The following is a 22,490-nucleotide window of genomic DNA, read 5'->3' on the forward strand; positions in this document are numbered from 1 at the left end:
ATACCTTGATACTGTTAGGGATCTGTGTGCTTGTACTCTCTATTCTCTGTGTTTGGTTACTTACTATTGCTTACTGCCAAGGTAGTCAAAAGCTAGCTTTAGCAATAAGCGTAGAGGGTCCTAAAGCGTAAAGCGCTAAAGCGTAACCTAAAGTGTACGCTTTAGTAGCTTTTAACATTTATGTATATATATATAATACTTATATGCATATAAATGGTATTAATAGAGATAATGAAGTGGTAACTCAAAGAAGTCCCACATTGCCAAGATTAGCAAGTGCACAAGTGCATATATAATAAAGAACACACACACCCATTGCCTTAAGCCTAAGGTTTTGTGGTGTTGTGTGGTTCTAACTAAGGATTTCTAACATGGTATCAGAGCTGGTCTGATCCAAGCCATGACTTCCGCTTTCAAAAAAAAAAAAAAAACGTAAAAAAAAAGTAAAAAAAAAAAAAGATTGAAAAAAAAAAAGCAAAAATGGCAGTCCCATTTGCGCAAGCCAAGACCTCAGACTCAGATGAAGGAGCACAAGTCCAAGGAACTCCGATGCTCCCACTAGAGTACTAGCCCAGACAAAGAAAGTCGAAAGGCAGACTCAGACGAAGGAGCACAAGTCCGACGACCACTGATGTTCCCGCTGGAGTGCAAGGCACAGGCAAAAAAAAAAAAAAAATGGAGTCCCAATTGAGGGGGAGTAATAGAGATAATGAAGTGGTAACTCAAAGAAGTCCCACATTGCCAAGATTAGCAAGTGCACAAGTGCATATATAATAAAGAACACACACACCCATTGCCTTAAGCCTAAGGTTTTGTGGTGTTGTGTGGTTCTAACTAAGGATTTCTAACAGGTATAACTAACAAAAATTCTTAGGAATGTCATACATAAATCATAAAGTACCATAACTCATAATTGATAATTCAGATCGGAAAGAGAGAACTGGACAAGGAGAACGAGAACTAGTGAAGGAGAACCGAAGGGAAGGGCCGAAGCCGGTGGCTGCGCAGGAGAGAGAGTTGTGAGAGAGAAGAAGGTTTTGGAGTGAGAATGAGTGTTGTTTGGGGTGAAAACCCTATTTTGGCTTACCGGGTGGCGAAACGGTTCAAAAACCCGAGGAATTCTGGATCTCCATGAAAGCGGCAGAAGCTTATAAAGCCCGCTTCAGCACGCTTCCGCGCTTTTGCAACGCTCTAGAGTCTAGCCTGAATCCCGCTTTAGCCACTGCTTGAAGCGTGGGTGCCCCTAAAGTGCGCACGCTTTAGTGCTTTAAAGCGCGCTTTTGACTACCATGCTTACTGCAGTAGGTTAGCTTAGCTACTGATTATACTGTTATTGTTAGTTAGTCAAATCTCTTAAGTTGTTATGATTTGATTAGTGAGGTAGTTAAAATGCAGTTACAGGGTTCGGTAGCCCAGCCACCGCTGGTGAAGACCTCACCAGTGTCGGTTCTTTATGTACTTTTAATTCTCAAGCTTTCATCGCCTGCATTCGCTTCTTTGCTTCAAAAAATTTCACCTCCAGTTCCAATGCAGGCGTATGAAGCGTCTTCCTCCTCAGCGCTTCAATTTCTGGTGAAGTATCTTCCCTGCATGCGATTCCATATTCTTTAGTCCTTCCTTTTTCAGTTCCAATTCACACCTGTCTCTGGTGCCATATCTTCAATGCAGGCGCCTCCTGCTTCAATGCAGATCTATTCTTCAAGCACCATTCCTCAATCTCTGGTGCATATCGACAACATTCCTTTGTCTTTAGTTGCGATCTCATAAACTTCAATGCTTCTGGGGTAACCACCTCAGATTGCTTCACCAGTTCCTGGTACTTCGTTGGTGCCAGCCTCTGAACCTATCACCATTTCTCCTTCTGTAATGTCTGGAAACTTGATGTCAAGATTTTTATATTGTGCAAGCTTCAAGTGGACCCTGTGATCAAAGGTCACTGCTTTCATCATTACCTTGTGAATCGAACAATTCTAGTCCTTTTTTATGTGAATCTGACAGAGACCTTGGTGAAGTTAATGAGGCCTATACTGTCTCCACAGAGAAAATATGTTTCATCAAGCTTGATACTTAATAGTGTGCTAAAAGGTGATTGGGGAAGTAGATGAGGATTGATTTCCATTAGAGCTGAAAGGATTGCTAGGCGAAGCCATAGTTCAAATATCGAATGAAGCTCAAGGTACCATATTAAGAAATGAGGTGAAAGAAAGTGAGAGAAACAGAGAGAAAATGTGAGAGAGAGTTTCTGAATAATGTATTCTATTCTCATTGCTTTGTCTAAGCGTACAATAGAGCTTATATACAAGGAATGGCTGGAGCTCATAGCTGCAGCGGTTATGATGACACATCTGTCATCTAAATAACCCTAACTTTTACTACTAATTCAACTTAGTACAACGGAAACATAACAGGTATCTAACAGATTGAAATGCACTTGCTGCATACAATACATGTTGAGAACCGAGTACTGAATATACTCAACATTAATGAAGTGGAATAAGTTGTGTATATGAAGCTTTTGTTAAAGAGAAATCAGAGTACTAAGGAAAGGCATCAACCATTGATTCTGAATTCAGTATATTGCCTTTTCTTTTTTCCTTTCATAATTTCCTTTCCTTGCTGAATATGTAATTTGTTCTGTACTAAGGCCCCGTTTGGAAACACAGCTTAATTAAGCGCTTATGGTCATAAGCGCTTATGGTCATAAGCGCTTATGACATAAGCACTTATACATAAGCTTTTTTAAAGTTTTATTGAAATAAATTGAAAATAAGCTATATATAAGCATAAGCTCTTTTTCATTAGCTATCCTGAATAGCTTATGAAAATAAGCTCAAAACAGCTTATTGCAGACCATAAGCTGTTTGCATAAGCTCTCCCAACACTGGCATAAGAGCTTATGCTATCAGATAAGCTCAAATAAGCTCTTCCAAACGGGGCCTAAATATTGTTTCTACATTCTTATTTAGCTCATGATTTGTCATTTATGCAGACCTATCTTGTATTTCTTCTCATGTTACTTTTCAAGGAAAAATTCTCAAGTAAGTTGCTACTGGAGCATCATATTTTTCTACATGATCTATTTGCTTGATGTTAAATTAGTATTTGGCTTATAATCAGGGTGACACATACAATGATTAGGGTTACTATGGTACACAATAACTACACATTGGTGTCATAACATGTGCTAGCTTCTAGAAGCTATGGCAGTTGTTACTGCCTAATTAGAGATTTGATCTGACTAACTTATAGTTGCAACAGTGAAAGCTAACTGATTAGCTCATTAACTGAAGTTCTATTATCCAAACACTTGAAAGTAGGAGAAACTGTATTATTATTTCTTAATCAGAATACAGAGGGTAATTACATTATATAGAAGAAGACTAATCCTAAATAAGGAAATAACTAATTATGTACACAATCTCCTAATAAGAGAATAAATCTCCTAATACTGAATATAATATTCTAATAATAATTCTTATATTAATTCCTTATTTACAACACCCCCCCTCAAGCTGGTGAATGGATATCTATCATTCCCAGCTTGCAAGTAAGCTCTCTAAACCGCTCCAAGGGAAGTCCTTTGGTGAGCACATCAGCCAACTGAAGTCCTGAGGGGACGTACTGTGTAGATATAAGACCACTATCCAATTTCTCTTTGATGAAGTGCCGGTCTATCTCTATGTGCTTTGTTCTGTCGTGTTGGACTGGATTGTGCGCAATACTAATGGCAGGCTTATTATCACAGAAGAGTCTCATGGGAGCTTCATGCTTTATTTTCAAATCATCTAGTATGATCTTCATCCACAACAATTCACAAACTCCTTGAGCCATGGCTCTGAACTCTGCCTCTGCGCTTGATCTGGCAACTACATTCTGCTTCTTGCTCCTCCATGTAACTAAATTTCCACCCAAGAACATACAATATCCAGTAGTGGATCTCCTGTCAACAATTGACCCTGCATAATCTGCATCAGTATAAACCTCCATAGACAATTGCTCACTCTTCTTGAACAACAGACCCCTCCCTGGACTGGCCTTCAGATACTGCAAGATTCTATCCACAGCCTGTAAGTGTCTCTCCTGTGGGTCATGCATAAATTGACTGACAACACTAACAGGATAAGCTATGTCAGGTCTAGTGTGAGATAGATAAATGAGCTTCCCCACAAGTCTCTGATATTGAGCCTTATCAACCCTAAGGTCCTCCTCACTACTTCCAATCTTGTGGTTTTGCTCTATCGGCACTCCCATGGGCTTACAACCCAATTTTCCAGTCTCTTTGAGAAGATCAAGGACATACTTTCTTTGAGATATGAAAATCCCTTGCTTCGAGTATGCCACCTCCATACCTAGGAAATATTTCAGCTTTCCAAGGTCCTTCATTTCAAATAGGGCTGCCAACTCTTTCCTCAGATTCTGCTTCTCAAGTTCATCATTACCTGCAATGATCATATCGTCTACATAGACTAACAAAAGAGTGAGTTTACCATTTCGAGTATGTTTGATAAAGAGGGTATGATCACCTTGGCTTTGTTTATAACCCAGAGACACCATAGCATTAGTGAATCTCCCAAACCAAGCTCGGGGTGACTGTTTGAGCCCATATAAAGCCTTCTTCAGTTTGCACACCCTATTTCTTCCTGAAGTAGGGTCATACCCTGGTGGAATCTCCATATACACCTCTTCCTCCAAATCTCCATGCAAGAAAGCATTTTTAACATCAAACTGTTGCAACTCCCAATCAAAGTGAGCTGCTAAGGAAAGAATGATCCTTACGGTGTTCATTTTTGCTACCGGAGCAAATGTCTCATCATAATCAATTCCATAGGTCTGGGTGTATCCCTTTGCAACTAGCCTCGCCTTATACCTGTCAAGTGTGCCATCAGATCGGTACTTCACGGTATATATCCACTTGCAACCTACTGTCCTCTTGTCATTTGGCTTCTCAACAATCTCCCAAGTGCCATTTTTGTCCAGTGCATGCATCTCTTCATTCATGGCTTGAATCCAGTTCTTATCTTTTAAAGCTTCTTGTACTGATGTAGGGACTCTAATAGAGTCAATAGCTGAAATAAAACTCTGATGCTGCACAGAAAGATTTTGAGTAGACACAAATTGGGATATAGGGTACTTGGCACAAGAACGTTTTCCTTTTCGTAAGGCAATAGGTAAGTCATCAAGGTTATGCTCATAGGAATTACTAGGCTCAGGGTTCGGAACACTTACCTCAGGATCAGATGGTTGGTCTTGTTGTTGGATCAGGACGGGTTTTACTTTCCGCTGGTACTTTATCCTGAACCTGTCAACATTATTTTGATCCGGTACTAGTTCAGGACCATTGTCATCATTCTGATCTGGTACTAACTCAGGACCATTGTCATCATTCTGATTTGGTACTTGTTCAGGACCATTGTCATCATCATCACTGTCCTCAGTGATAGGAATGGAGGAAGGCATCAAGGGCTCCTGTAGAAGAGGAATAACAGACAATTCTGGAGACTCAGCTTCCTGAGTATTCCCCCCCTGAAGCTGAGGATTGGGATAAAAAGACTCTAATTCTTGAAAAGTAACATCCATGGATATATAGACACGACGACTAGGAGGATGATAACACTTGTATCCCTTTTTATCTGAGGCATATCCTATAAAGATGCACTTAATAGCCCGAGGATCTAACTTACCCCGATGATGACCATGAACATGAACAAAGGCGGAACAACCAAATACACGACTTTGAAGCCCTGACTTAATGGGCACTGACGGAAAGAAGCTAGTCATAACCTGCACAGGACTAATATTAGATAAAACCCTAGAAGGTAACCTATTAATTAAATAAGCAGCCGTCAAGACAGCTTCCCCCCAATAAAACTTAGGAACATTCATTTGAAAGAGTAAAGCTCGAGTGATTTCAAGAAGATGACGATTTTTCCTTTCAGCAACCCCATTTTGTTGAGGGGTGTCAACACAAGTCAACTCATGAACAACACCATTTTTTGTAAGAAATTCAGAAAAATTCTTGTTAACATATTCTTTCCCATTGCCTGACCTTAACCTCGTAATAGGTTTCCCAAACTGTGTTCTAATCATGTGGAAAAAGTTAACAAATAATTGAAACACCTCAGACTTATCTTTCATAAGAAAAACCCATGTAATCCGAGTACAATCATCAATAAAAGTAACAAACCATTTTGCACCAGAAACATTAGAAATGGACGAAGGTCCCCACACATCAGAGTGAACAAGATCAAAAGGTTGAGCACATTTATTATTACTAGGAAGAAAAGTTGAACGATGATGCTTAGAAAACTGACAAACATCACAATGAAAAGATTCGACTGACACTTTTGAAAATAAATGGGGAAACATGGTCCTAAGAATACTAAAAGGGGGATGCCCAAGACGCTTGTGTCGCAACCATATTTGAGAAGTATTCCAGGACTCTGAACTCGTCTGATGACACTTGCTTTCCTCGTGCTGCAGACAGTATAACCCGTCCTGTTCCTTAGCAATCCCAATTATCTGTCTCGTGGCAAGATCCTGAAAAACACCATGAGAGTGGAAAAAGGTTACTGCACAGTTCAAGTCTCGAGTGAGTTTATGGATGGACAAAAGATTGTTAGAAAGCTTTGGGACATGAAGCACGCGCTTTAAGGGAAGAGATGGACTAAGGTGAATGTTACCACATCCCGTAATCTGGTTTTGGGATCCATTAGCAACAGTGATATAATGTTTTCCAGGGTAAGTGGAATAAGAAGATAAATGTGAGGGGTGAGGTGTCATATGATCTGTAGCACCAGAGTCAATAATCCAGTCATTTTCAGTACTCAAAGCATTAAGAGATAAGAAGGTAGAACTCTTACCAGTCATTGTGAGAGAACAAGAACCAGAGGGCTTACTCAATGAGTCCATAAAAGCTCTCAGACGCTCCAATTCTGCTTTGCTAAGGCTAGGGACATCTTCGGCTGGTGGTACAGGTGAGACTTCACCATCATTCTCCATGTCAGAAGCTGTGTGATTTGCACGCCTCTGCGGAGCACCTTTGGACTTGCTCATACGTGCAATGACGTTTTCCCTTCCATAAAGTTTGAAAAAGTACTCTTTGGTGTGACCAGACCTCTTACAGTAAGTGCAACGATCATCACGGTTGAAGCGATCATCACCGTTAAAGCGATCATCACGGTTGGGGCGATCATCACGGTTAGGGCGTCCGAAAGAGGTGGATCCTTTTATGGGACCCTTTCCAGAGGCTAAGGCTGAACCATCAACTGATTTGTCTTCCACCATCACTGTCCTCCAAGTTTCTTCACCACGAACTATAGAGAACACCTCTGAGAGAGAGGGGAGTTGCTCTTTACCCAAAATTTGGACCCGAATCGGATCAAATTCAGAGTTAAGCCCAGAGAGAAACTTAAGGATTCGCGCTTTTTCAATAAACTTATTCAATGTTGTGGAGTCAGAATCACACTTCATCTTCAGATTTTGATACTGATCTAATTCAATCCAGAGACCATTCAAGGTCCCATAGTAATCTGTCACAGAGAGAGTTCCTTGCTTAGAATTGAAAACTTTATTTTCCAATTCATAACAAGCTGAGAGATCTTGTTTCTTAGAGTATGCTTGTGCCAGATTATTCCAAATCTCTTTGGCAGTAGGGAAAAACATATAATTCCGGCTAATTTCCGGAATCATGGAGTACCAAAACCAGGTCATAATAAGAGAATTTTCTTCACGCCATGTGTCATATTGTGGATCAGTTTCAGCAGGGGCTATTTCTTCAATATAACTGATTTTCTTGCGACTTATGAGAGTGTGACGGACGAGCTCGGACCATTGGAGGTAGTTGTGCCCATCCAAGCGAAAGGAACCTTGTAATACCGGGAGATCTTTGTGGGTCAAAGGTGGAAGAGAGACCCCTTTCACTCCAGAAGTGAGTTTCTCCTTAGGTATGGGAATCTCGTCTCCAGACATACTGAGAGATGTTACTGTAGAAGGGAAACAAGAGGAAAATAACAGAAACAGAGAAGATTGCACTCTCCTTGAATGGAAGAACCAAAGGCTTCTTAAGAAAAAACACCAACAAAGTGAGGAAACGACCCTCGGAAACAGGACCAGAAGGCACGGGGAACCCTCTCTGTGCAATCGCAGTCAGGAACAGAGGTTGGCAGGCCGGTGATGAAGAGCACAGGCCTCCAAACAGTATAAGCCAACAATGGCAAAACAGAAAACGTTACCAGATAAAAGGGCTGTAATAAGACGGCTAGGGTTTTTTTTCGCAGAAGCAGAACTCCCAAGATCGGGAGCTCTGATACCAACTTGAAAGTAGGAGAAACTGTATTATTATTTCTTAATCAGAATACAGAGGGTAATTACATTATATAGAAGAAGACTAATCCTAAATAAGGAAATAACTAATTATGTACACAATCTCCTAATAAGAGAATAAATCTCCTAATACTGAATATAATATTCTAATAATAATTCTTATATTAATTCCTTATTTACAACACAAACTTATATTTATATCTAACACCTATTACAATGATTTCAATACATTAACACAATGTTGGAATGGACTGTAATGGAACTAATTTTGTCTCGACCCTAAGTTCGAATCTTTGTAGTATACGGGTATAAATTCTGGTGAAAACTGGAGCTAGCTCTTAGCCTTAATCTTAATATGGTCCATTTCTACTTTATTTTTATAGTACTCTTCTTGTGTTGACATTTTCTATTTCTAGTTACATTATTAGAGTATATAGGTGATATGAAAATATTGGTTATGCTTAGTGTGTGTGTGCCAGCTGGAATGCCAGCTGGACACAGTTGTTAATTCTGTTTTGAACAGCTGTCAATTCTGTTAGAGGAACAGCTGTCAATTCTGTTAGAGGTTGTTACCATTCAGTTAGAGTTAGCTTAGCTGTTAGTTTAGCTTGTAGAGCAAGCTTCTTCAATCCTATATAAGGATTCAATCCTCATTGTATCGGTTAACAATTCATAGTGAATATTTCATATGCAAATGTGCATATGTGGGTTTATTCATTCAGTTTTAGGTAAAATGAAAAAAATTTCTTGCGCTGAGCCAATTTTGTTTTAATGTGCAGGCTGATCTCCGTGATATTTTACATCTGAGGAAGAACCTTTTGAGAGCAGCTTTGAATCATCTTGATTTGAAGGTGTGCTGCTTTAAGTAATTTATCCTTCATTATGTTTATATAATAAGGAAAAAATATGGTGATAAAAATGGTAAAAGGGTACAAGTCAAACATGTGATGAAAGCATGATATACTATTGCTCTACTTTCAGTTTTCTGTTTCCTATTATGCAGGGCTTTTCATCATTGAATGAGCGGATGGTTTTCTTCCTACCTAGTGCTATATATGCACTTTGTGCAGGATGTGTTCCTTTTACTCAATGCTTTGAAGAACATCCACTTCTTTACCGCTCTTTTGTCACAGAGTCTCTAGATAACTGCCATAAAGTAAAGCCTGTCACTTCTTCCCGAAACTAGTTTTTGATTGAATAGATTTGGTTATACTGTTGCTAGAAAACTGAGTTGTATGTTAACTGTAGTTTGAAGACCCTAAACACCGATGCTTGCATGAATTCTTGGATTGCTCTTTAGAAGTTCTCACAAAAATTGACAAGGTTTCTAAAGATGAGGTCTGATCCTGCACTCAAAGAAGCTTGAATGGATTATCATTAATGATTTCATTAAAGCAATTATGGTTTTTCAGGTTTCCCAATTGAAAATTCTTCCACATGTACGCGTTCCCCGGGAAGTAAGTGATCAACTATTGCGTGAAATAGAGACCTCTTTTCTTGGAGCTTTGGAGGAAAAGGAGAAGATCGAGAGGCATTTACCTGATATTTTCTTGACATGTTCTCTCTTGTCTAACGTATTATATGGTTCTTTCTTCACAAGGTTTGTCACAATTCGTCCTTTATCTATATGGTATATATGGTTGCAAAATAGACTTAATAGTTAATCATTTTCGTATTTGTTGTGACATTGCTATTGCCTCGAGCCTGTCTGTCATTAGTATTTTTGGGTATGATGAAGTAATAGTTAAAGCTATATCATGGAGTCAGTTGTGCTGGGTATTGGAGGAGGTATGAATGTGGATGAGCAGTTTGAGGCAATTTTATAAAACTTGAGAGGGTTATTATCTTGGTAACGGTACTGAGTTAATAAGTCACTGGTTGAGTTAGTGAGTTGAACCGGTGTATATCAATACTTGTAAATTATCAAACTCTAAAAATTGAGATTTGTGAATGTTGAGAAGTCTCACATTGACTCAGAGATATGACCAAATATGACTTTACTTAGGGTAGAGCAATCCTCAACCCTAACCTAGCTTTTGGGGAGAGTTAGACCTTATCGAAATTCTAATATGGTATCAGAGCCTATCCTAGATCTGTTTATTGGAGACTACTCATATATGGCCTACTGGCAGATGTTTATTCTTGCAAGTTCCATGCTCCAGATATTCAGCCTTGGACGTGAGGGGTTGTGTTTGAGAAGTCCCACACTGCTAGAGATATGGCAAAATAAGCCTCGACAGAGGGAAGAGAATTCCTCACTCCTAAGCTAGCTTTTGGGGTAGATTTAGGTATAACACACATTCTAATTAATAATATTGTGAAATTTAGATAATTTTCATCCATATTTTTATTTAAAAAAATATACTGATACATTTACTGCTATTTGTGGTGAGCAATGTATTCCTGTTATTGCTATTGGTTCCCCTTCTTTTCAGGCACCACACAAAGCACACATCACATTCACACTCAAAAACCTTCTCCTAGTCCCCACAATCACAAAAAATCTCATTAGTGTTAGTTAAATTTGCTCGTGATAATTATGTTATCTTTGAATTTTATCCGTTCTTTTGCCATTGTCAATGTTAGAGAAACTCAGAATAGTGAAAAGTGTTTATCATTGATTATGAAAAAGCTGAGAATACAAGAGTTTGATTACAGCTTATATAGAACTCTATAGCTTGCTCAACAAGCTTAACAAGAACTCTAACAGATTCAGTTAGCCAGCTAAGCATAACCGCCTAGCCTAACTGAAATGCCAACTCAGCATAACAAACCTAGTGCTGACTGATAGTACAGTCAGCAATGCTAACGTGTAACTCTATACACACTCATACAGTGTTCCCTAATAGTCAAATCTGAAGATTCTTCTGAAGTAGTGCTGCTGGCGACTATTGGCAAAAATGGTCTTTGTAGCTTTCAATTCATTTCCTCTAAGTTCTTCCACTAATGCACATGACATCTACTGATCTTCATACTTCACTTTCTAATCATGTCAATTGAGCTACTGATGCCTGAAATTCTCATTCCTTGTATAATGAATGGCATCATATGTTGGACACCCTAATAATGGTTCACTGAGGGCTTCTAACATGCAGTGAGACACTACACCAGAATTGTTGGATTCACAAATTGTCAAGGGAGGTGATGACCTCTTATTACAGGATCAACTTTTTGTTCCCAAAGGATGAAGTTTGAATTATCGAGCTTCTTTGAGATACTGTGAGAACACGTGCTGAAATTTGAAGGCACAGCTAGATATTGTATCAGAGAAGACATCTCGAATTGCAGCAGAGGCTGCGAATTGTTGGAGTTGGCTTGACCAGCAACTGCATTGGCATAGGTGTGAAAGAAGGCGATAAGGGGGTATCAGATGCTATGGTAGAGGTCAAGCTCTGGATACCATAATTAAAACCATAGTTGAGAAACTCGTAAATCCGTAAACAAGAGGCAACCCTAACCCTAAATCTGCTATTGGAGACTACCCATATATATGCCACCCACATATGTTCATTACTGCAACTTCAACACCCCAGATGTCCAGCCCTGCGTGAGAGGGTGTGTTGTGAAGTCCCAAATTGACTAGAGATATGGCCAAAATAGTCTCTCTGAAGGGTAGAAGAACCCTCACCTCAAAGCTAGCTTTTGGGGTAGAGTTAGCCCTAACCCAAATCTTTTAGTAACTAACTACGACTTTCCAATAACAGAAGTACGGCTAATCACATTCATTTTAACTACAATTTGACACAAATATGAGTGAGAACAATGTAATTGGTTTTAGTATTGAGACTCCTTTTCCTGATTATGACCATTTTTTCCTCTCTGTATATGATTTTTACACATGCTTGTGTTTTATCAGGAAATTGAATGTTTCATTTTGTTCGAAATTAAGCCAATACTTGCAAGTGATGCTTAATAATGCTGTCAGAATCATTCAAGCAGACAGGGATCTCCAGGCTTTTAGTAGCTTAAGTTTTGATCCTACTTGTAATGATACGGGGTCTCTTGCTTCTTCTGTTCATTGTTTTCTTTCATCCCCTATATTTAATGAACGGATTGATCAAAGTTTGATGGACACTGTCCCATTAGGTGAGGTAATCCAAGTTGTGGAGAGACTTTTGAAAGCATTTGTTAATCTATATGAAGGTTATTCTCAATATGTGATGAACCTGGAGTCTGGGACGATCTTGAGAGATATAACTTCTTCTGATAGGATTGCGGATATGGAATTGGATGTTAATGATGATTCTAGAGACGTGGATAGTTTAGTAGTTGGGAAAACAAATGGTACCGGTTTGTCATCTTCTACCGAGAATTGGAAAATTGGCATGATATCACTTATTTCCAATTTTTTCTCTGCTTCACATGTTCTCACGTGGGATATCCTCTTCAATCTAATGGAGAAAGAATATGATCCGAAGGTAGACTATTGATGCAGTAGTATTTGTGTAATATTCGTTTATTTAGTACTTCACTATCAATATTTTGTTATTGAGCGGTTTCTTTCTATCTGTGATTTTTATCCTTTTGACATTCAGGTGCGTGGAAAAATATTATATCATCTCTGTCAACATCCTCATTGGTCCTCTTCTGCAAAATTTGTAGATTTGGTATGAAAAAACTGGGTTACATTTGAATAATCTATTTCATGTGGGAAGACATATCTCTAATTGCCTGGTATTTTGCAGGTAAATGTAATGAATGATATCCTTATAGAGCAAGTTGGACTTAAGCTAGCTTGTGGTAGTGTATTGACATCTGCCCATGCTTTACTATCTAACTTGTCTTCCTTGGATGTCGTTGATAAGGACAAACGTGACCTGTGTATAAGGGAAGTGGAAACAGAACAGGTACTTTGAAATTCAATATACTTGGATTTTTTTGCGAAGATTGGCTTCTTGGGGATAATCATTCATCGCACTTTCTTTGAACAATTATATAAAATTTTCTTAACTCACAAGTAAAATTAAGATAGAATGTTGAAGAAACAGAAAAATTAATGTTTTTTAAATGAATTAACTTTTCTAAATAATGTTTTTTAAATGAATTAATTTCAAAAGGATGCTATTTTTTCATCTTTTTATAATAGTCCACTTTTAAATCAAAATTATTAGGTAATATATAAAATTTAATTTAGTAGTTGCAGGTTATTAATAAGAAAAGTTAATTAAATTTAAAAATATCTTTAAATTTTTTTCTTACTTTGTGTAAATTAGTCTATTTTATTTAAAATTATATCACTAGAGAAATAATTTTAACTATTTAAGAGCAGGTCGTAAGGGAAAATTAGTTTATTTTTACAGTTAATAAATCAACATTTTTAAGTGAGTAGTATAGTGTATTTTTACAGTTAGTAAATAATTACTTTATTTTTTTATTATTAGTAAATTATATAAGAAGTAGTAGCATGTGGTAACAGAAATTTGTATGTCTTACTATTTCTATATAAGCAAAATTAATATCTTTACCTTTTTTAAATTAGTTGGTTTTTAATTAAAATTATGTAAGTAGCTGAATTAATCTAAATGAATTCAGTAGTAGCAGGTGATAAATAATCTAAATTAATCAATTTTGAAAATAACATGTTATTAAGATTAAGATCAATGTCTACTTTTTAATATTAGCACAGTTTTAAGTTGGGTTAAATATGTTTTAAATATTAGCACATCTTTCCCAGTAACATAAGGTAAAATCTAAATTGGTTCCTCCAAATTTTTTGAATGCTTTTGGTCCCTTCAATTTTTTTATTTGATATAAGTCTAAATGACACCACTGTCATGATCACCTGCCCACGTAGTCGGTCTAGTCAGATGAAGGGGGCCATGTGATCTTTTTTCATCTGTTTAGGTCCCTTCAATTTGTTTTTAATTAGATTCGGACATGTCTTTTTTTCATAATTTATTCTAAGAAGTGTTTTTAGTAAAGTTAGTAACTAATGATTTGTTCATGCAGTGTTTTCTGTCACTAGGAAATGTTATGCATAAACTTTCAGATGTTGACTTTGATTGGTTTGGACGAGTGAAGCTGATTGATTGCATCTGTTATCTTATTTCACTCCAACCACAGATTGGTCAGGTGATTTTCATATTCTTGTCAAGACTAGAATGCCATGAGCCTTCAAGACACATGTAATCTTATCGGCATAATAGGTAAAGTTAGGATAATGAATGAAAAGAAAATATGGAAGTGATATAGGTGAATGTTATTTCCAATCGCATCCAAGTACTTAGTATGAGTTCTAAATAGGAAAGGCTGGGTACTTGCTATGAAGAGAGTATTTTTTGTGATTTTGTACTGTGATCCTTTAAAGGGCTTCTCTTTCTATGATATTGAGGGATTGGTTGCTTTTGATGTTCTCATTCTCTCTCCCCCCCCCCCCCCCCTTGTTCAGGGGTTTTTCCTTATGTTCTAAATTCTTTGTAATAGTCTTCTGTGCTTATTTTTATGAGATTAATTTCTATGCAGTGACAGTTTAAATAAGTTTTACACAATCATTCAATCACATCCCTCGATTTTGGTAGCTCATAATTAATTTTGAATTTAATAATATTTAAAATAGGAAACGAAAGGTTGTGATTGAATGACTGTGTAAAACTTTTTACACTGTCTGTGCCTAGAAATTAATCTCTATTTTTATTTATTTTTAAGTAAAATTAAACCTATGATTTTGATGGCTCATTGTAAAATGCTGTGCTTCTTTGTACTTCAATGTTTCTCATTTTGTTTTTTTTCATAATGTTTTTCAAAATTAGTTAGTATTACTCTCAAATTTTTATGCTTATTCTTTGTCTTCTCGGTTTTGGCAGACAATGATAGAAAGATTACTTTTGATGCTCAATGATATAGACTATCGAGTTCGGTTATTCCTGGCCAGGAGGATTGGTGTTCTGTTCCATACATGGGATGGTCATGAAGAGCTTTTTCAGGACATTTGGTAAGTTTCACTTCAAATGATCTCAATTAGTTTAGTTATGCTGTTCATGGTGATATTTTTTATGAAATTGGTTTTTTGATTTTAACAATTATTGTTATATATCACAAATAGAGTGGATTTGAAGGAGAAAGGTTTCTGTGTATTGATTAACTGATCAGATACAAAGAGTGAGAGAGAGTTATTTAGGTAGTGTTTGGTAACCGAGTGGAAATAAAAAAACAAATTGAAATAAAACATAATAGAATTGAACTGAACAGTAATTTTCTATGGACTATGTTTGGTAACTCTAGAGTCTAGACAAAACAACTTCATTTGAACAAAACCTCAAGTTAATCACATATATAACCCTGTCTTGGTTACTGTTTGATTAAGCATAAAAAGGGTAACTAGACAAATTTTTTTTCTTATATATTATTTTATGATTATTATTATATAAAAAGTTTTTTGATATTTTAATTTATAGTAAATATTTACTAAATTTATAAAAAAAACTTCTCTAACAAAGAATATCTCAAGCTCAATGTGGTTAGTTCCAGCATGCAAAACTGGATTGCGACCAAAGGAAACGTTGCTCGTGTTTTCTGTGAAAAAACGGATAGGAGTTGTGACAACCTTCAGCTCACCAAGTAGACATTGAATCCATAAAACATCAACAGAATTCTGGGCCAAACTTCTAATACAGAAACAGTGTGTGTAAAGAAAAATTCAGATCAATTTACAGAAGCCTTCTCTTCTGTCTCTCTCTCTCTCTCTCTCTCTCTCTCTCTCTCTCTCTCTCTCGTCTCTTATATTAGATGACCCTAGTTCCTTTTCTAGTAGCCATTATCTAACAGTTGTGTTTAATTTCATTTGAACTTTCATGTGGGGTAGGTTGTGGTCACTCCACTGAACCTTCAATTAGTTCTCCCCACCACAAAATTTTCATATGAAGTTATTTGTTATCATTCTTTGGCTTATGTTGTTTTTCCAGTTTGAATTTTGGTGTTCCATTGGTGGTTTATTCCAAAGGAAAAGTTGTCAATGCAAATGAGGTGCTAGCTGCTGGTCCTCAGCCTCAACCTTTAATGGAAACAGTTGTGATTACTCTGATGCATCTTGCATTACATAGTGAAAAGATCGAGCTACAGGTAACGTTTGCTTTTGACATTTGTTTCTGTTCCTATTAATTTTTTTCAATCCATTGTTGTACCACAGTCTAATGTTATTCTGATGTATGGTACCAAAATGTTCTAGAGTTCATTTTATTTAACGTTGCCCTTCATTTCCTTTTTATTCTCTTTTATGTGACTTGAAAAATAATCACTCAATTGCGTTACAATACTCAATTACAAGCACTTATTATAGAAAGGAACAAGAAATGAAAAAGGAAATAGAGCTATCCTAATAATAGTGCAATTTCAAGTTTCAACATGCTGATGCCATACAAGATCAAGAAAAAAGGAAAGAATATTAAATCAAATATTCTGTCAAGGAATTAGTATTCACAAGTCACAACACTCCCCCTCAAGCTAGTAAGTTGATATTTATCATTCATAGCGTGCGAGTAAGTTGTTGCTCGCTCCGTTGCTTAGCCCTTTGTGAATATATATATGGAGTTTGGCGCTCAGAAGTATGCTCAGTCATTACCAGCCCACAATCTAACTTGTCGTTAATGAAGTGCCGGTCCATCTCCACATTTTTTTATTGAATTCTGACCTCCATCCTTTAACCTTAGGGATTTGTTTTTTTCATTGATTATTCTGCTTTGTGCATAATTAATTTCTTATTCAAGTTATGTTAGTTCCTTTTCTAGGTAGGTCAGATCTGTAATAAAGATGTTAGGGAGACTATTTCTCAATATCTCTTCATTTTAGAATTGTTTCCTTATTTAGGATAACTGTTACTGAAATTTAGGGATTCAATGGCAGACTTGTTGCCATGCTTTCCCCTTTATATCTTAGCCTTTCTGCTCAAATAATAAACAGAAACTTCAGGGTTTCCTCCTGAAAATCAATATTTTTAGTCCTATCGAGTTGTATTGGGTTGTGAGCTATGCTAAAGGTAGTCAAAAAAGGATTATGCCTTCAATCGGGGAGAGGGTGTTAATTGTAAATCGTTAGATTCAGTAAAATTCCTATATATGCATAAAAATTCATACATGTGCACATAAAATAGCATAAATAATAAAAAAGACTTAAAATCACTAGAAATAGCTGACCCATAACTCATAATTCACAAGAATGTCATACTAAAATAGCCTCGCTACGAACCCCAGTCCCCGCACCACCAGTTAACTTACCAGGCCTAGCCTCATTGCAGGTGAAGGAGCCTCGTTGACGGTGTTGAAGCGGTGTCGCCGAGGGGGAGAGAAGGGGGCTCACGAATGTAAGTGAGGGAGAGTAGGGGGCGCGATTGCTTAAAATATTAGAAGTTTTGCGAAATGGGTCACGTTCAATAAGCGGGTCAAACCCTGATCACATGGGCCGTGCTTAATCGCATTATCGCGATTATCCAATTTTAATTGTGTTTATGATCTGATTAAGTCAGAAAAGGATTATGTGACCGATTTTAATTTCCCAGGTGCATCAAGGGGTTAAAATCAGGATTTTGACTACCATGATGATAATGGGTGACTTTTTGTTACACACCAGTCTCATAGAGCTTCATACCTATTTCAGGGTCGCCTTGGATAATTTTAATCAATAACAACTCACAAATCCCACGCGCTTTTGCCCTAAACTCTACCTTCGCTCTCAATCTCGCTACAACGTTATGTTTCATGCTCTCGATGTCACGAAGTTTCCACCTAGAAACGTGCTATACCATGTGCTGGATCTCCTATCAACAATAAGGCCTGCATAATGTGCATCTGTATGCACCTTAAAGGACAAGCCCCCTTCTATCTTGAATAAGACGTCTTCCTAGAGATATGGCCAAAATAGTCATTATAAAGGGTAGAGTAAGCCTAACCCCGCAAGCTAGCTTTTGGGGTCGAGTTAGATCTAACCCTAGTCCTAAGAGTATTCACTGTCTTTTTCTCTCCTGAAACTTCAATATGAATACACATTTATGTGCTTTGTTTAGTGCCCTTTGGTTTCTTTATTTCGTGATTCTTGGTTCATTTTGCAGGCTATTTTCATGATATGCGTGGTTTCTGCCATTGATCCTTGTCATAGGTAAAAATTATTTTCCTTATCATTTTAAACCATACACTTTTTCTTATTTCCTGCCGTGTTTTGTAGGGAGTTGGTCCATGCTGTACTTGACAATCTTTCTAATGAGCTTCAGTATATGACTAGAACGAAGGTAATTGATGTTTATGCCTTATATCTATTTTTTCTTTTTTCATCTCACCATGTGCAATGACTCTAGTCTATTGTGTTGCCAATGCCAGGCTCCTGTTTCCACAGTTCGGTATTACTAAATGTACTGTTGTGACATTAGCTTGAAAAATGTTTATACTTGATCCAAAAGCTTAAATTTCTCCGTTTTAGAAAAGAAAAATGTGTAGTTCTGTGGATATCTAGCTGTTATTTTTTGATAGAAGGATAGATTTTATTAGAGGAAATAATTGTAACACGACTAGGGGTAGGATAATTATCTCCTTCAAAATCGAAAAAGACAAAAGATGGAAAAATAAAGGCTCTGTTGTCACTGTGCATATCATAAAGGGACAATCACTTGAAACATTTATGGTTGAGCACGATTATAGTGAAAAAATAAGAAAGCTGAATTGTATTTATATGATTCAGAATGAAGGTTACATACTCTTGAGTGGGTACATTTATATATATAGCTGAAAAACACACATGATTAGATCTAACTAAGAATATCTGAAGCTAACTAAATAACTAAAAGGAACTAATCTCCAGTTAGGATCCTGTATGTTAGAACAACTGCCTTACTAATGGAGGGTATTAGAGTAGTAACAAGTGTGGCTCAAAGAAGTCCCACATTTTCTAGATTAGAGTGTATATAAGTTAAAGAACACCCACATCGATTGCCTTAAGCTTAAGGTTTTGTGGTGGTGTGTGGTTCTAACTTAATTCTAACATGGTATCATGAGCTGGTTTTGATCCAGCCATGACTTCCGCTTCCAAAAAAAATTACGAAAAAAAAGAGAAAAAAACCTTAGGCTTAAGGCAATGGGTGTGTGTGGTTCTTTATTATATATACACTTGTAGACTTGATAATCTAGGCAATGTGAGACTTCTTTGAGTCAACCACTTGTTATCTCTATCAGTATATGCACTACATGGCTCTGAGATTCAAGAACAGAATACTTACACCTAATGACGTTCTGCTGTGCTCATGCCCTAGACAAAGCAAGCCATAAGGCCTCTTAAGACTCAGACGAAGGAGCTCAAGTCCAACGACCTCTGATGTTCCCGCTGGAGTACAAGCCCAAACAAAGAAGAAAAAAGCATACCGTAAGGCCTCTGGGACTCGATAAAAAACGAGTACAAGCCCAGGCAAGAGGAAGAAAAAATGGAGTCCAACGACCTTTGGGACTCGATTTGATTATTATACAAAAGACAGCTTTGACCCTTTTTTATACTAATAAAAGACTTTTAATCATAATTGTTTAAGGAAACTACTCATGGTAATCACTAGAGTAAGGAAACAAATCATCAAATATAAAGAAATATGGAATCCAATAGGAGATAATCTTAGATATTTCAAATTACTCTAAAACAACTCAAATAGTATGAGATATTTTCCATATATTCAATTTCATTATGTATTCTTAATGGTTTCTTCTGACTTCATTATTCTTTTGTGCAGTACTTAGAGCAACTTTTGGGATCACTTCTCTTTTGTTGGGTAGCTTGTAGTGTAAGCTTGGTTGCACTTGTTGAGGTAATTTGTTCATTATTTTTGGTATTGTTAGAAATATAACATAAAACCATTCATGTGTCCTCACCCAACACCTTGTGCTTTTGGGTTTGTTGGTTCATGACATGATATCAAAGCCTTTATGACCTAGTGGTCTAGAGTTCAATCCTTATTGCCCCAATTATTCTAATAAAAGTTGAATTTCAGCACATAATAGGTTGGCCTGTGCATTGTGCTTGCGTCAAGCCCATTGGGCTCTTGCGTGAGGGGGCATATTAGAAATATAATATAAATTATTCATGTGTCTTCGCCCAACAGCTTAAGCTTTTGGGATAGTTGGTTAATGACAGGTATAATCAAAGAAACTTTTAATAAACCTTGCATAGTTTCATTGCATGGTAATAGCTTGGGTTGTCCTCAAGTACAATGCCACTAAGCCTGTTAGTTGAAAAGGCATTTTGTGTTCCCTATATATAAGACATGAACAAGGTGCAAGTGATATTTTAAATTCCATTTGAGAATAGCAAGCAAAAGAGTGTTTGTTGGCTTTCCATTCTCAATATATCATGCATTGTTCTCAAACTTGAGAGTCTACCAAAACGCTAGATTCGATTTCTAAACTTGCAAGACTTCACCTAGAATTAGTGCCTTCGTCCTGTTGATTTAAAGAGTTCAGCATGTGGTAAAAATGGTGTTATGCATTGTCCATGCTGGAATACAATTTTCAAAATGTTACGTATATGAGCTTTCATGTAACTGCTTGAGATTTTAGGAGAGTTGGGCTTGGTAAAGATTTGATTTCTGATTAAATCTTTCTTTACATCCTATTTTTTATTATGTTGTTTTTAGTTGACTTGTCCTTTTCTTAACCTTGATTTTCTCTCTATTAATTCAAGTTATATTTACTGATGTTTCAAGATACTAAATTTTTATACGAGAAAAAGAGTGTGTGGAGCAAGTCCTTTCACTGTTCATTTTAATTGAGTACTGAGTAGGCTTTGAAATCATCTTGGTGAATAATAAAATAGTATACATTAAAAAGTTGTGAAGTTGGGGCTCATTATTAAATCAAGATACTCAAATAATTCAGACTCTGCATCTTAGAAAGTAAATTAGCTGCTTGAGTTCCTGACTTAAGGTTAAGTATGCTGCTCCAAACTCATGACTTATTTATTATATTTTTATCTGGAATATGGTCATGCACAGAAACCTCTCGAAATCTCTAACTTCTCAACAGGATGTTAAAATGCTAATTGCATGTTTGTTGCACTAGATTTAATATTTTTCTTTTATTATTTCTTCTTCTAATTCATGTCCTTCCAAGCATGATTTTTTCAAGATTTCCTTATTCGTTCCCTGAGTAGAGATATGCATCTTATTGATAAACTCCTATGGAAATCTAAAACTTTTCTATGGTAAAGTTTTATTTGAACAGTGCCTTACTTTTACTGTATTCTATTGAACTTTTTTCCTGCCATTAAAAAAAAATATGTACTTGATCAATTAATTAGTTAGCTATTTTGTTGTCCTACAGACAAGGCATATTTTTGTCCCAGATGCAGAACCTGGTCAATTCCTTCTGTATTGTTGTCCATGGCTTCTTCCTGCTCTACTTCTTCATGAAAGCAGTTCAGACCTTAACTGGGTTGCCAAGGTTCATTTAGACATTCATGATGCTTTCAGAATTACCATTGGAAAATGCTTAAAAATTTGTGCTGTCTCTTTTATTGTATATCCGGATGCAGGCTTTCTAATAATTGCATATATTTGTTTGTTTTGACTCATACTATAAGTGTAGTTATTAGAGTACACTATGTAACGTGTAAGAGAAGCTACTGTTAGTTAGCTTGCTGACTGTGTATGCAGTCAGTTATAGGGTTAGTTAGTGTTAGCTGTCATAGTTAGTTATGCTGAGCTGTCATAACAGCTGTCATAACAGAATCAGTTAGGATTGTTAGCTTGATCAACAAGCTAAGTGCTCTTCTATAAATACTGATGTAATCTCTTGAATCTGCAGCTTTTACAAATCAATGTTAATCAGTTTTCTCATTTACAGTTTTCAACATGGTATCAAGAGCAGGGTATGATCCTTGAGGTCTCTCTTCTCAAATTTTTCTTCTTCATTTTCTTCACCATGGCTGAAGAAGCTCCTGAGATTCCGATTCCCGTTCCAGTTGCAGTGGCTCAACCACAGTTGAGTTCCTCAACTCTTGTTCACAAGCTTTCACTGAAGCTTGATGATACGAATTTTCTTTCATGGAAGCAGCATGTGGAAGGGATCGTTCGTACGCATCGATTGCAGAGTTATCTTGCTCGTCCTGAGATTCCACCACGATTTCTCAGTGAAGAAGATCGTGTGAATGCAGTGGAGAATCCTGCATATCAAATCTGGGAGCAGCAAGACTCTGCTCTGTTCACGTGG

At 36.9% G+C, this 22,490-nt stretch overlaps 1 protein-coding gene across 1 annotated transcript in view; it reads left to right on the forward strand.

Moving 5' to 3' along the window:
• Positions 1–22,490, forward strand: part of LOC130734518 (serine/threonine-protein kinase ATM) — a 92,598-nt gene that overhangs the window by 14,458 nt on the left and 55,650 nt on the right. Inside the window, exons 16-30 of the mRNA XM_057586965.1 lie at positions 2,990–3,038; positions 9,102–9,173; positions 9,326–9,478; positions 9,571–9,660; positions 9,735–9,922; positions 12,179–12,740; positions 12,858–12,929; positions 13,008–13,169; positions 14,272–14,394; positions 15,126–15,253; positions 16,224–16,380; positions 18,362–18,408; positions 18,475–18,538; positions 20,018–20,092; positions 21,603–21,722. Coding sequence (XP_057442948.1) covers positions 2,990–3,038; positions 9,102–9,173; positions 9,326–9,478; positions 9,571–9,660; positions 9,735–9,922; positions 12,179–12,740; positions 12,858–12,929; positions 13,008–13,169; positions 14,272–14,394; positions 15,126–15,253; positions 16,224–16,380; positions 18,362–18,408; positions 18,475–18,538; positions 20,018–20,092; positions 21,603–21,722 — 2,062 coding nt within the window. The remainder of the gene's footprint in view (positions 1–2,989; positions 3,039–9,101; positions 9,174–9,325; positions 9,479–9,570; positions 9,661–9,734; positions 9,923–12,178; positions 12,741–12,857; positions 12,930–13,007; positions 13,170–14,271; positions 14,395–15,125; positions 15,254–16,223; positions 16,381–18,361; positions 18,409–18,474; positions 18,539–20,017; positions 20,093–21,602; positions 21,723–22,490) is intronic.

The sequence above is a fragment of the Lotus japonicus genome, chromosome 1 (genome assembly GCF_012489685.1).
Source record: "Lotus japonicus ecotype B-129 chromosome 1, LjGifu_v1.2".
NCBI classification, from domain to species: Eukaryota; Viridiplantae; Streptophyta; class Magnoliopsida; order Fabales; family Fabaceae; genus Lotus; species Lotus japonicus.